This window comes from Malurus melanocephalus, unplaced genomic scaffold (genome assembly GCF_030028575.1).
Source record: "Malurus melanocephalus ecotype Western Australia unplaced genomic scaffold, MMel_1.1 scaffold_101, whole genome shotgun sequence".
In the NCBI taxonomy this organism is placed as follows: domain Eukaryota; kingdom Metazoa; phylum Chordata; class Aves; order Passeriformes; family Maluridae; genus Malurus; species Malurus melanocephalus.
In genome coordinates this window covers 1,309,834-1,324,369 of record NW_026623333.1, presented here as the reverse complement: position 1 = coordinate 1,324,369, position 14,536 = coordinate 1,309,834, and the positions used below count along the sequence as shown (strand labels likewise).

The following is a 14,536-nucleotide window of genomic DNA, read 5'->3' as shown; positions in this document are numbered from 1 at the left end:
GTATGGAGGAACTGAAATCAGTGATCATGATGGAAGAAATGGGCAGCTTTCATGGACAGCTCAATCCAGCCCCAAAGAGGAGCAGGCAGAACATTCCTCTGAAAAACTGCAAACATTAATCCCAGTTTTTGAGCTTGTTAACACTCCAAAAATAATCCCAAGGCTGGGGAGATGGTTACAACTTGCCTGAAATACGAAGTGTGGACAAGATCTAAAATCACAATAAACCATAGAATCATAGGAGGAAAAGAGTGGAGCAAAAGCAAGATAAAGGATTCTTCTACTAATCTGGAAAGGTGCCCAAATGAAYGGTAAGTGGTGAACTGCTACAGCCACAAAAACCAGTTACTTAACCAGCAAACAAATCAGAGCTACAATAAAGGAAGGATTTTGCATAGGTTCACTAAAAACATGCCATTAAGAAACTCTCATACAACATGAACAAATACTTAGTTATCTTCAAAGTTCATGAAAGCAGAGCTATCAGCTTCCTTGAAACTGAACCACAAAAACTTTGGATACTGTTTTGTAGTACTTTTATGGAAAAAATTACTGGTCAGGTAACGATCTTGCAGATTCTCTTTGAAGATAGCAAACACAGAATTAAAAAAATATATGTCACATCTCCAGCAAAAGCGAGACCCAAAATCTGAAAGGAAGTTACAATATTTCTGATTTATTTGCCTGGAAAATGGAATCATTTGATCCATCTGGCACTGAAGGACTTGGAGGAAAATCCAGCCCTTTCTTGTGGTATTTGGCAGTCTCATGAAAGGCATTAGAGTTTCTCCACAGATTAGAATGGCTTAGAAACTACTGTCCARACCACTTCCCGAGAATAAGAGCGTATTTAAGTGGTCAAAAGGATTTTGATTGCAGAAGGGGAATGGAATAGCCTACTTTAGGTAGAAATCATAGCTGGCCATAGAAAAAGCYAACTTATATCCTTATTGATATAATTTATTTCAGAATAAATGAATCACAATAGTTTTATTTAATCCTCACAAATGAGGGCAAGAAAAGAGAGTMAAAGGGTCATCTGTATTAGCATGCAACAAAATCGTACTCCAGCTAAAAGATTAAACCTGTGATAAATACTGCAACAAACCTAAATACACTGCTGCTCACACTGGTRGGACAGAGAGGGAGGTGGGCAGGCCAGAATTTTTGCTTTTCAGAACAGCTTTGAAAACTTGTGGATGTTTAACAGCCTGCAACTGTCACTGTTATTAGAGGCTAAAAAGATACATTTCAGTCCTCAGGAAATCTAAACAAGTCCATCTTGCCTGTAATGCCTTACCAGAAAACAGAAAAACCTTGTTGCAGGTAGCTAAAAGGATCAGCAATTAGAAATACTTGCCTCACAGTAGAATTTGTCACCCGCAGAGATAAAATTTGCTAAGTCAACCGAGTTTTCCTAAGGCAGTAAAAGTGCCTGTGAGAACCCACCACACACAGCAGCTGTCAGGGGTGMGCCTGCACACAGCTCAGCACATGCTGCAGAAGGTGAGGCTGCTCCACTCAGACACACCCAACAATGATCCAGATGGAGATTTATATTCCATACCAGCATTTCTATATGCTCTGCATAATCTCTAATTGTGCACTCAGGCTTTACTGTGCACTTTACAGACACCATAGCCCTCTATTCTACTTCTGATGAAAATTCGAAATGCTTCTTTAAGCCTACSTAAATATTTACATCTCATTCTCCCCAAAGAAAAAAAGAAATTGAGTCCAAAAACACCCCTCAAAAACCTGGCTGAAGGTCATCAAGAAATGCAGTTGCAGTCTTCTCTCTTTTCACTYTCTAGGGGGAGCTTTGGGAGCTGGATAAGGAGTCATAGTAATTGTTGCTTCAATCAGACATGATTAAGAAAACAGATGGATGCTTAAATATAACACTGATTTTGTGCCTAGAAGAAACAGACCAGAGAGACTTGGAACTACATCTAATTTATTTTTGCTGGCACTGTGGTTTATTTAAAACTACTATGATTCAAGAATAACTGAATCATTTATAAAGTATGCTTTCTATAACCATGTGTAAATAATTGTGCCAAAACTCAAAATTTTAAATTAATTCAAATCTCTGCCTTTCAATTGAAAAACTTCCTAGATTTAACTGTTGTAATTCTTCCATGTATTAAACATTTGGGCAGGAAAAAGATTTTGCAATAAGTCAAGCACATTAAGGCAGAACTCGATAACAAAAATATTTCAACACACATAAACTAGTTCTGAAAAAAATTAAGGAGTCATCAGAGATTGCAACAAAAAACTATTTTTGAATGCCCAGAATGCTCCAACTGAACATAATTAAATTGTTTTGAAATTTAAATAAGCACATTTGTTCAAGGAAAAATAACATAACTGACACTCCTCCCTCCCATACAGAAGCAGTCTCAAGTGTGTATATATTGCCAGAGYTATAAGCTACTGTGCTTATAGCATGTGCTGCTCATGTTCCACCATATAAAAAAACAAAACATATATAAAAGAGTATCCCTTTCAGGTGTGCAAGACCTCCTGTCCAAATGCTGCCTGAAATCCGTAATGGCTGAATTTTTGACTCAAAAGCAAAGTTAAGGCACCCTTCTTCACTTTTAGGATTTGTGTTTTGGACAAAACCATATTGCATGGGTCAAAAGCCAGAAGTGGCATTGCTGACCTTCGTGAACAGTCCCTAGCAAAGGCAAATGAACATTTCTATGATTTCCAGAACCATTGCTCTTCAATAACTATCTCACTTTTTCAGGGTAAGAAATGAGGAAATGTTAACAGATTCTGCAAATCACAGTTGCTAAATTTACATCCAATACTATAAACTACCCATGTAAACTTCATTGTGCAGTTTGAACTTGAAAATAGGCTCATTGCACATTGCACCCAAAATTATATGATCAAACCTTATCCCATGCATGGACATCCAGCTAAATTTAGACAGTCAGTCAAATTTATCAGGATAGAGGGTTTTTTGTTTGGTTGGTTTGAGTTTTTTTACCATCCCTCCCCCAAAAGTGATGAAGACAGCCAAAGTCCTAGGAATCCTACGAAAGGTTGAAGTAAGGAAGGAGTTGGACAAGATGCAAGGATGGAACAAATCCAATTTTCTAAAGTCAAGTTTCATTGCAAAGAAACAGGGAACCCATGCATTAGGGAACTGGATTCCACCTCTACTACAGTTAATACTCCATTTCTACAAAATGTTAATGCAATTTACTTGTACCATGCAAGTACAGTGTTAAGGASAGCCTCTTAGCTTCTTGCTCTCCCAGGGCAAGCAAGGCTAAAGAATTTCCTTTGGTCTCCCTTAAAACAATTTTCCATCTCCTAAAATGAATGGTTTGCTAACTATGTTACCACATTAAACTGCTTAGACTTTTAATTTACAGGACTTCTTTCCGACAATTCGCAAAATTCTTTGAAAAAGGAAAAACAGAAATGCATAACAAATAAGAAAACCCCAAATGCATTTTGCAAAATCAACACAAAAAATGGTCACTTTTAACAACGTGTAAATACATACAAATACAAATATGTACAAATACAAAACACACTCCTAGCAACTGATTCACCTGCAGTTTCCATCTTCAATCTGAAAGATGGCAGCAACAAATCTTTGCAGAAAACTTACAAAGCTACCTATGTATGAAAACTCCTTGGCCTTGAATGCATAGAACTGAGCAACATCATGAATGCAAGCACTGACACGCTGTGGACAGAGGGAGTACGACACTGTGTCAGTGAGYRGCATGAYACATGMCTTTTCAAAAAGGTTTGGGGAGAAYTCATGTCAGAAAYTGYTGKAATTATAGAAGCACCAYTRAAAGTACACAACTATTTTTAATGCCCATGTATCCTTTTGAATACAGATCTTATAAAGAACCAGGAATAAAATTGTTTCTTTCAGTTTCATCCATTTCAGTGCTCTACTACAGACATTAATAATACAGAATAATATAGTATTTCAAATTAAGCAGAACTTGTATTCAGCAGAAATTACCTGAGTGAACTCAGGTTAATATTAGTGTAAATCATATAATTAGATATGCATTCCTAGCTGGGATTAACCCATCAGCAGTGAAGGGGCTGGATTCTGGTATGTGTCTGGTCATGCTATTTACAGGAAAAGATCAGGGCAGTGTCCTGACACAGGCTGCAGTCCTACACCTGCTGCACCTTGCTGCTCCCAAGAAAGGAATGGCATACTTCCCTAGGCTTTGAGCCGCACCATTTCACCTTCTAAACATCTGCCTGACATGCCAACTCAGTGGAAAATATCCAGATTTTTTCTCTTCCAGAGTAGTTGTTATTTTAGCAAACAAAATTAAGCATGTARAGAGACCTACCAATTGCCAGGGCTGGTACAGGCAGTCAGAATGAGCTCTGGGTCAGCATCAAGGTGATGCCACACTGAAAATCTTCCCCTTTGTGGATATAGTGAGCTGTTAGACTGGCTCATTACACCTCAGGGAAGGCATTCAGTCCAAGTGGCTTTTTGTCATAAAGGAAAAAAAAAMTAGACATTGGTTTTTGGATTTCAGGATGAGTTCTGCTGGGATGCTGTAAGGTGAACTGACCTTTCAGTAATTTTCAGATGGCCATCTGGATGTCACTATTCCACAATCTTTCCTAGTACCTTGGTTTCTCCTAGAGCAGTTTCACTGGAAGGTCACACTTCTCCCTTTTCTGCTCCCCCAAATCTTCAGCATTATGCAAGCAACATTTCCAAACCACTCTCCTCTAATTATACACTATGTTTCCAAATCATACTGGTTTTCATTTTTAAAAGTGTAAGTATGTTTTACGACTCTATGGCAAACACATGAATTCTACTTTAAAAGAAGTCTATAAAGTGATAATTTAAAAAGCAAGTACAAAAATTCCTGRAGAAAAAATAATCTATAAAGAGAAACTTACAGCTGAGAAACTGAGTTCAGTAATGCTATTTCTTCCATTTCCCTCACTGTAAACAATCTGGATTTCAATTTATGGGAAAAAAAAGGTTTGTTTCTCCTACTATAAATCCAGCACCTTACACTATATCTCTATCAGCAGACCAATACTACATATCCTCCAAGGCAGGAAAGAAAAATAACCAAAACTTACCTGGAACCCACTTAATCTCCATTCCTATATTCTTTTCTTCCTGTTTTTTCTCTTTWTCTTGGATACTTTGCAAAAGTTCTCTGTACTTGGCAATTTGCTCTTCATCATCTTTTTGRCTTTTCCTCGGTTTGCCATCTTCCATTTCATTAGTTATATCATCACCTAGGAGAAGAGAGCAAAGTTATTGCAGGGAGTCTAAAGAAAGAGTGCAAGAGAAGTTAATCTTTAGGAAATACGCCCAAAACATATACATTAGTTCTAAAAGATAATATAAAATATTTTCATCTATTACTACCCCACAGAGTTACCAGTTTAAGAATTCCCTTATTTAGATGAAATAAAAAGAGTATCTGAATAGGCAAAAGAAAATATGTCCAGCAAAGGAAATCAATGGTCAGACACAGCATCCTTTACCGTATTTTAAAATTATTAGTTTCAGAGTCCCTTCCAGCAGAGTAGTACCAAAATCCCAAAAACCAGTGGTGTAAAGCATTTTGAAAATAAAATGCTACTTTTTGACAAGATTCTGTAAAAGAGATAATTACTCAATTCCTTAATCTTCAGTGACTTGCTGAATGAACAAATGAAGCAAGATAGAAAGAGGGATTCTTTCTTCCTTCCTTCTGGAGAGGGGCATTACATTTGCTAAATTCCAGTCAACTGGGACCTCCCTGATTATCCAGGACTGCTGAAAAATGATGGAAAGTGGATAAGTGAGCATATCCTATCTGCCAGCTGTGTCAGTACCCTTGGGTGGATCCCATCTGGCCCCACAGTATAGTATGTCTCCAAGAGGTGTAGCAGGACACAGACCTTTTCCCTTTGGATTATGGGGATTTCCTTCTGTACCCTGTTCCTGTCTCCCAGTTTAGGTACCCAGAGAACTGGTCTTACTATTAAAGACTGAGGTAAAGGAGGCATTAAGTACTGCAGTCTTTTCCTCATCTTTTGTCACCGTGCCTCTCTGTGTATCCAGTGRAGGATGGAGATTGCCCTTAGCTCTCCTCTAATTGCTAATGTATTTATAGAAACAATTTGTATCYTTTATGGCAGTAAGCAGGTTAAGTTCTTGCTTGGCTGTGACCCTTTYAATTTTCTCCCTGTATAACCTCACAACACCCTTGTAGTCCCCCTGAATTGCTTGCACCTTCTTCCAAAGTTCATAAACCCTCTTTTCTTTCCTAAGTTCCAGCCAAAGCTCTCTGCTCAGCCAGGCTGGGCTCATTCCCCACCRGCTCATCTTTCACACAGCACATGGGGACAGTCAGCTGCAGCTGCTTTTCCACTTTCCTCGTCAGAAGCTGAGATCTAAGAGAGAAGCATCTGCTCATCCAGAAAGCAAAAGGCAGCTCTGTTTTGAAGACAAGCAGAAAAAGAAGTCGTTTGATTGTCTCTTCCTGGTGTCCCAAGACACAAGAAGCTGTACTGGATGGGAACTGAAGAAATCCTTAAGCTAAAAGAGGATCCCTAAAACTTGGATAGGCAAAGGGCTACCAGTTTGTATTCATCACTGCTTTTGCTAGGACAAATCTAAGTGGCAATGCATAATGTCATTCTTTCTCATTAACATAAAACTTGCATTTCTTCTGTCAAAACTAACAGTTTTAAAACAAGTGTTCAACATCACCTTCAAAAGAACTGTAGGAGCTTTTAATTTTGTAGGCAAATAAAGCCCATTTGACAACAGCAGCAAGAAAGGAAAGTAAGCTGAGTATGTTCTMAAAGTTTGTTCAGAGTTCAAATAACCTTGTCAGTGGCTTTCAAGTATCRCACTGGATTGCACAACATCAGGAACCACTTTCTGATGGTTAYTAAGGCAGCAAAGCTTTCTGCCAACAGCTTGTTCAAAGGCTTTTAGAACAAAACACACAAACTAAAAAGTTCTGGGGCGTTAACAGCTGCACTGCACGAGAACTACAATCAACCTGGGTAGGAAAAAAAAGCTGATAAAATTTAGAGCATAAAATACAAGTACATTCTTATTGTTTTCTAAAGAAAGTATTAATAGGACTCCTAAAAGGTTTGAAAAGAAGAAAGCTCAAATTGTGAAGCTGGTCAGAGATATTCCAATGCACCAATTTGTGAGGGCATGTTTATTTTTGAAATAAATGTTTATTTTTGAAAAATATAAATGTTTATTTTTGAAAGATGAAATTAATACAAAATATAACCAAATATAGAGGCTATATATATATTAAATTGGTGATTGGCAGCTGAGTTAGTTAAGATCTTGTAATCACAGGGCTGTGAAGAGATTGTGTTCTTAGTTTAGGAAGATTATCTTGCAGTAGCTGAGTAGATGATTCCTCTTTGTAAAAAACCTCAGCCTTAGATGCTAAAGACAGTAGAAAAGTTCTAGATGTAATATCTGACAAGAGATCTGCTGCAAAGATGAATTTTTTTTAAAGATGAGGGGGAATTTTCTTTCCATGATGTAATGGCAAAGCAGAAAACTCAGCTACTGACTTGGATGCTGATGGCCAYACAACAAAAATTGCACTATATGTCTCAATTCTATCCAGGGTATACAAATTCAGATAGATAAAAAATAAAACACAAACCACCTACAATGCATGTAGATCCACAGAATTAAAACAAAAAAGCTTCATGCTCCAGTGTTCAAGAATCAAGTCTGAGCTAGAGGTTACCACACTGTACTGCAGCATGATAAAAACTAGATTATGTGATATTAAATGTGTTGACCTCAGTCTTGAGCAAGAAAATAATGAAAGAAAAYGGGGTTTAATCTCATTTGCCCATATTCTAAGTACTCCATGAACAAAAAGTTTGCAAATCCCACTAGCTCACCCCAATGATAATAAAAAAGGGAAAAAATTAGCATACAAAAAGGAGTTATTCAAAGCCTATCAGAGTTGATGCTTTTATTTTTTTAAGGTATTTTTCAGGAACAAAATATACTGGAAGAAGAGAATGTGAGCAGACAGATAACAGCAAATGAATGGCAAACATTAAATTATGGTGGGTTTTTTGCATTTTCTTTCAGGTCTGTGTAGTCTAACCATCGCGGGGTGTGCTGGGTGCAGATTTTAAACCTCCCCTTGCAAACCAGGTGAGTGTTGTTGCTGCAGCCTTTAAGCACCTGTCTGTGCAGAGATCACTGGACATCACTGGAGCCAGGACTCAGAGCCAGCCAGACCTAAGCCAAGGTTAACATTCTGACAATCAGARTCTGTCCTGAGAAGGCCAGGGGCATCCTGGCCTGTGCCAGCAAYAGTGTGGCCAGCAGGACTGGGGAAGTCATTCTTCCCCTGTACTCAGCACTGGTGAGGCCACACCTTGAGTGCTGTGTCCAGTTCTGGGCCTCCCAATTTGGRAAGGATTTTGAGATGCTGGAGCATGTCCAGAGAAGGRCAACAAGGCTGGTGAAGGGTCTGGACCACAAGYCCTATGAAAAAGAGTTGAGGAAGCTGGGGTTGTTTGGCCTGGAGAAAAGGAGATTCAGGGCTGACTATCACTCCCTAGAACTCCTGGATAGARGGCTGCAGTCAGGCAGGGGTCAGGCTCTGCTTCCAGGCAACCACTGCCACAACGAGAGGACACAGCTTTAAGCTGCAACCAGGGGAAGTTTAGGTCAGACATCAGGAAAAGCTCTTCACTGAGAGATAAGGTGGTGYTAGGTCATAGGTTGGACTTGATCTCCAAGGTCTTTTCCAACCTAGTTATTTCTGGGACTCACTGGCCTGTAAAATCACAAGATGTGTTCTTTCAACTCCAAGTTATGGACACCTCCAACAGCTTATATGAATTTCCTAGAAGGAATGCAAAGATGACCCTTCCTGGACCTTCAAGCACCTTTAATTATAAAACAAACCCAAACCAACAGTTCCTACAAACAYGCTTTGGAAAAGTATCCAACACCTGCATCAGTTGTATCAAATTTCTGATGCTTCRCAGAAAAAAAATGATCAGGTTGTGGTATTTCTATCCTGAAATTCCCATGAAATTCCACCCAGGCCTGGTCAACTCATAAACTGCTAAATCCTATCTTGCTTCTTTCCAGAGATWATAACAAATAATTGCATGTTTTGCTTCTGTACCCTTCCATTTCTCAGCCTTCTGTATTAACTCTAGCAAATATAAACACATGTGGACACCGCTCATTTTTAAGAGAAAAAGGCTCTATTGTTATCTAATAAAATGTTATACATGCATTTAAATTTATATATGTAGCCACAAGTTATTGCACCAAAAGAGGTTTCAGAATTGAAAAAAGATTTAATAACTAGTCACTTCCAACTCAGCATATTCTATGATTCCATGATTCTAYTATCAAGACCAGCTAATCAAAAATACACCTATAAAAGTATTTTATCAYAGAGTCTGTTTCAGTATTTGTGTGCTGTGCAAAGCAGAACAGCAGAAAAGATGTTGTTCTTGCAAAGATAAAAAAAAAGACATTAAAAGCTTAGACATAAACCCCATAAAGCTTAATTTAAAGCATATTTAAAATGCCATAYGCTAAGTCACTGGTGCTCATTGTCAAAACAGCAGTTATGGGCTGGATTTGATGAATGCCACAAACACTTCCTAACTGGGATAAAGGTACCCAAGTAACAGAAAATTCAGAAGCAATGGAAAGGAGAGACTTTGTGCTATGAACCCCAACACTCCAGGTCACTGAAATCCTTGATGTTACAGAACTGCTGTTTAAYAGTAATACTAACATTCATGATGTACATATTTTAAGCTGAAAAATTCCATTAAAAAAAAAACTGATTAAAACAGGCCAACAAAAACCCGTTTATAAATAAAACATTTTAGTAAGTTTGAAAAGTACGAATGAAAGTCCAGGACATTTTTTCCCTCCTTATCAGACTCCTACATTTCCATTCAAGCAGCTGACACTGATTTTTCCCATTTGTGCATAGCACCACATAATTCTGCTGGATGGAACCCTGACAGATGGAATCCTGTTTTGTATCACATAACTGAATGGATAAAATGTCAGGAACACATTAAAGACATGACAACATAATTCCTCTATTAATAACTTACTTTTCAAAACATCATTTGAATCTAGATATTTCCAGGTTTAGAAYTTACTAGTGTGATAAGATGACTCAAGGTCTTTTTTTTTTCCCTCTCAGCAATGGAATTTTACTCTTTAAAATTTCTGAAGCATTGTTCACATGGATATTTGCTTTCATCACCAGCCTATCACAGATGCTCTTCTTTAACATCATGGTAGCCTTGCACATGATAGAAGATGGAAATGCTCCACCCTGCATCCCTGCTCCCCTTTAGAGACTTCACTATGCATTGCTAGAGAAACTAAAACTCACAACGGTGCAGTTGGTGAGTTTTTATGTAAGATGAGAAACAAATGGCCATTATCCCTGCCAAGATATTGCCAAGTTAATTTTTCTGCCACAAGATTTCCCAACTCTATAACCAGAAAAATCTGTTATGTTCTTTTGCACGCTCCAAGCTCATCTCTGATTGCAGCAACCTGCTTTATTGYGGTATAAATCAATTTTAACGTCTCTTTGAAAGATCTAATTAAAGCTCAATGAAATTTTATTTGTCTTGTAATTTAGGCTGTATCTATTATTAAGWGCAGGATGAATTTTAGATTGAAAACAAGCAATTGAAATCAGGAATTTAAACGCTGGTGCACCAYATGCAGAAGACTCATGTACCTTACAAAGTTAGATGAAATTCTCTTTATATTCTTTAGAAGTATGTGAATCAAAAAGCATTTGAAAGATGTTCCTGTTCATTTAGTCATTAACCCCCTTGCAWTTCAAGCTAGGACTTTTCCTGTGAAAAGGAAACACTTCAAATTCAATGGATCTATAATTTATCTCAGAAATGAACAGATTAAAAGCAGATATTGCCAACCTTGACAAAGGGATGTCAAGACACCCTGTAAAAAGAAAAAAGGGGGTAGGAGAAAAAATAAAAAAGCACAAAGAACTATTTTCCACTCAAGAGGTGCAAGCTCCTATTCAGAAAGCAGCTACTGCAGTCCAGTGGAAGGTGTCCCTGYCCAAGGCAGGGTGCTGSAGCTAGATGATCTTTAAGGTCCCTTCCAGCCTGAACCTTTTAGTGATTCTGCTCAGGTGCTCTGTCATTATACAACAAATATAATATTGTCCTTGTAAAAGATGACATTCATATCATCATGGTATCATTTTCTATAGATATGAAATTTAAATATTTAAATAACTTGTGTTCAAAACCCTGCAGCTAATGACTGTGTACCACATTTATTACCAAAGTACCTTGCTGCTCTTCCTCCTCTTCTTCACTTGATGAAGCCAAATATGCTTGAAAATCCATGTCAAGAAGCTCCTCTTTGTTAAAAGTTCTGCTGAGTGATGTTACTCGTTCGTGATCTGTCTCATCCCATGTGATATCTACCTTGAAAATAAGAATGCCAGTTGTAAAAGCTGGAACACYAAAACTAAACATTGTAACACTGTCATTTTAGGCAAAATTATTTTATACCTTCCATTTAAGACACAGTATAAACCTGTTAGTAATGCTCTCTACAATAACTTGCTAWAATAACCTACAAYAACTTGCTATAATAACCATTTAGYAACATARATTGAATTATAACATTTTGCAATTTATTCTACAGTCAGTTTCATTGAGTTTGCGCTACAAGAAAAACTGAAAAAAGATTCTCATGCACTGAATGGTTCTGTAACAGCAGGTCCCACAGCACAAAACCTCTGTAAGCCAAACTTCCTTTGTGGCAGCAGATACTGGTGCTGAAGCAGTCACCAACCCCTCTTTTCCTCTTCCAGCAGCAATTCACTGCTGGAATCACACACAGATTGCAATGGGGACAATGAAAGTGTTTGYGCAATTCCACCCACAACCAGAACGTGAAACAGATCTGAGGAAAAATGATCCAGCAGAAAGCACTCATTTCTCAACTGATCACTTTTCCAATCTGGTTCACTTCATGGCCAGATGGAAATTTTGGCTGTCAGTGGGACAGAGTAGGAATGAGTTGCTACAAGGAAGGGAAGCAACTGTTGAATCCTGGCACTACCACCGAAAAGGCTCTTACTGATTTATACACTAACATCCATTTTAGGCAAATTAAAAGATTTAACTGTAAATGATAAAGTAATTTCGTGTGCAACTTGTCATASAGATATAATGAGGCCAAAATCCAGCACTTAATTTGAAACAGAGAAGCCCAATATCTTTTAAAATCCAAACCAGGGTTGCAATTTGTGGGTCCGTAACATGCTTAAATCTTTTAATATGTTTGATGTCTTATTTTGAAATGGTGGAGATAATCAGGAATCTTTTCCTCAGTACATATATCATTCATAAGCTGACAGCAAAACTAAACAAATAAGAAAAACATTACAAAAACACTGTAAAGATACCTTTGATGTTCCCATAGCAGCAGATGTGAAGTATTTTGGCTTATAAGCAGCTATGTTCACTTCTGAGGCTACATCTTTTGGCTTATCATCAAATGTAACATTATCTGGAATAAATCTTAAAGGCAAATAAAACATGYTATTCTTCAAATACATTGGGAAATTGCACAGTATAAACAGTCTAAGCTTTCATTAAGTATGGTACATCAGCATGAAACAATTAGCTAAAATAAAAAGTGGGTAAGCCTGAAAAGGAAGAAAAGAAATGGACATGCACTTCACACACAGAATATTCATTGCCTGGCTTCTGCAGATCTGTTCCACAGGTTTTCAGCATATAACAATACTCTGTTTGGGATGTATTTCAATTTTCAGTCTGGTATAAACAGGGTCACGGGTGATTTTTTGGTTTGGTTTTTTTTTAAGAATCACATTTTCTGAAAGTTTATTATTAGAAATTAAAAAGAAAAAAGTGGATAAGACAGAATTTGAAAACAGATAAATATGAAATTCCACACCTTTTAGGAAAGCCTGGTACACCTTGAAAATTATAATTAGTAAAGAAAAAAAAGGTTAAAAATACCAAATTCATGGGTAACAACAGAAGAACTTCATTTAAAAAAGCCAAAAACCTCGGTATACTACCTGAGAAATTACTTGTGATTTTTTAAAAATCATTGCAAATGTAATCTGATAAAYAGTATTCAACATTAAAATTTAATGAAGCAGAAGATTAGGAAAATCATTGGAGAATTTCAAACAGCTGTGTTTCTTGTAAACCATTATCAGTGTTCAAAATKATGAAAAGTTCCATGTTCACTTGGCAAAGATGTCTTTTCCAAAATGGTTCAAAGCAAATTAACTCAGTTCCTCTAGAAAACTATTCAAAGCAAGAAAATTTAAACTTTCACTGACTTCCAAGAGGCCCCAGCAGAAAAACAGGGCTTCTGTCACAACTTTTCATGGTTTAGTAACTTTCCTRCTCAGACTCAAAGAGTTTTTTGCAACAAAAGAAAATATGAACAATAAAGCAAACCATAATTTAAAATCCTTTCTTCCCCAAACATAACTTTTGAAATATTAGAGCATCCAGCTCATTCACAAGGGCYCACATATCTATTGCAGCTTCTTGACAACAGCAGCAATAATCTTGCCCTGTGGTAAGGAATCCTGAAAAAGATCTACTTCTGGACCCTTGGGGAAAGAGAAGAGAAGAAGAAAAATAGTGTGTTGTTTTCTGAATCCTATAATTTAATTTAATTGTACCAAAAGCTTGAAGATATAATTAGAATATTTTATCTGGCTTTTCTGAAAATAATCTCTCTATGCAGAGATCCTCTCAGACTTCCCATATTACTATAAAAATGGTCAGAAAAAAACAAAGGAAAACCTGGTAACTCACTGGATGCCCAACTTATCTTCGTTTCTCATTCTGGTTRCAGAATAAAGTCAGTACAGTTTTTACTCCAATTATAAATAGCCTTTAATTCACCCTCCCTGACCCAACATGTTAACATATCACCAGTGGATTTACCTCAGGTCTATGAAAGAACAGCTACTTTCAAATTCCAGTCCATCACATTCCTCATAAATTTTATTGGCTGTTTCAGGAGAATCACATTCTACAACTGCATAGAAGTATTTCAGTCGCTTAAACTGGTATTCCCGCAGTTTTTCCCTATAAATCCTGCAAAAGTGGAGAAAAGACCACAGTCACATGAGCTGGCTTCAACACCATTTTATTTGCTAAGAATTTTAATTCAACTCATTAAAAACATGCACCAACCAAACACTCCCCATATCTTATAAGATTAGATGTAAACAGCACAAAGTTCTGTTTCCCCCAAGTTAAAAGACTATTTGCAGTTTTATTAAGTGTACAATTTGTATATGACTGCTGAAAGATCACAGGGATGAGGTTCTGTGAATCTAAAGGGCACACCCACAGGTATCACTGAGGTACCTCTGGGATACCTCGAATCTGTTTGCTCCAGATTCTTACAAGCCCGCTGAGCAGTAAATCCAACACTTCAGAATGCACCTTGCACACAGWG

General features: G+C 37.4%; 1 protein-coding gene across 1 annotated transcript in view; it reads right to left on the bottom strand.

Annotated features, from left to right (window-relative positions):
- ESF1 (ESF1 nucleolar pre-rRNA processing protein homolog) overlaps positions 1–14,536 on the bottom strand; it is a 30,232-nt gene that overhangs the window by 9,867 nt on the left and 5,829 nt on the right. Inside the window, exons 6-9 of the mRNA XM_057369014.1 lie at positions 14,017–14,169; positions 12,486–12,600; positions 11,358–11,496; positions 5,113–5,274 (exon numbers count right to left, since the gene is read on the bottom strand). Of these exons, the coding sequence (XP_057224997.1) occupies positions 5,113–5,274; positions 11,358–11,496; positions 12,486–12,600; positions 14,017–14,169 (569 nt within the window). The remainder of the gene's footprint in view (positions 1–5,112; positions 5,275–11,357; positions 11,497–12,485; positions 12,601–14,016; positions 14,170–14,536) is intronic.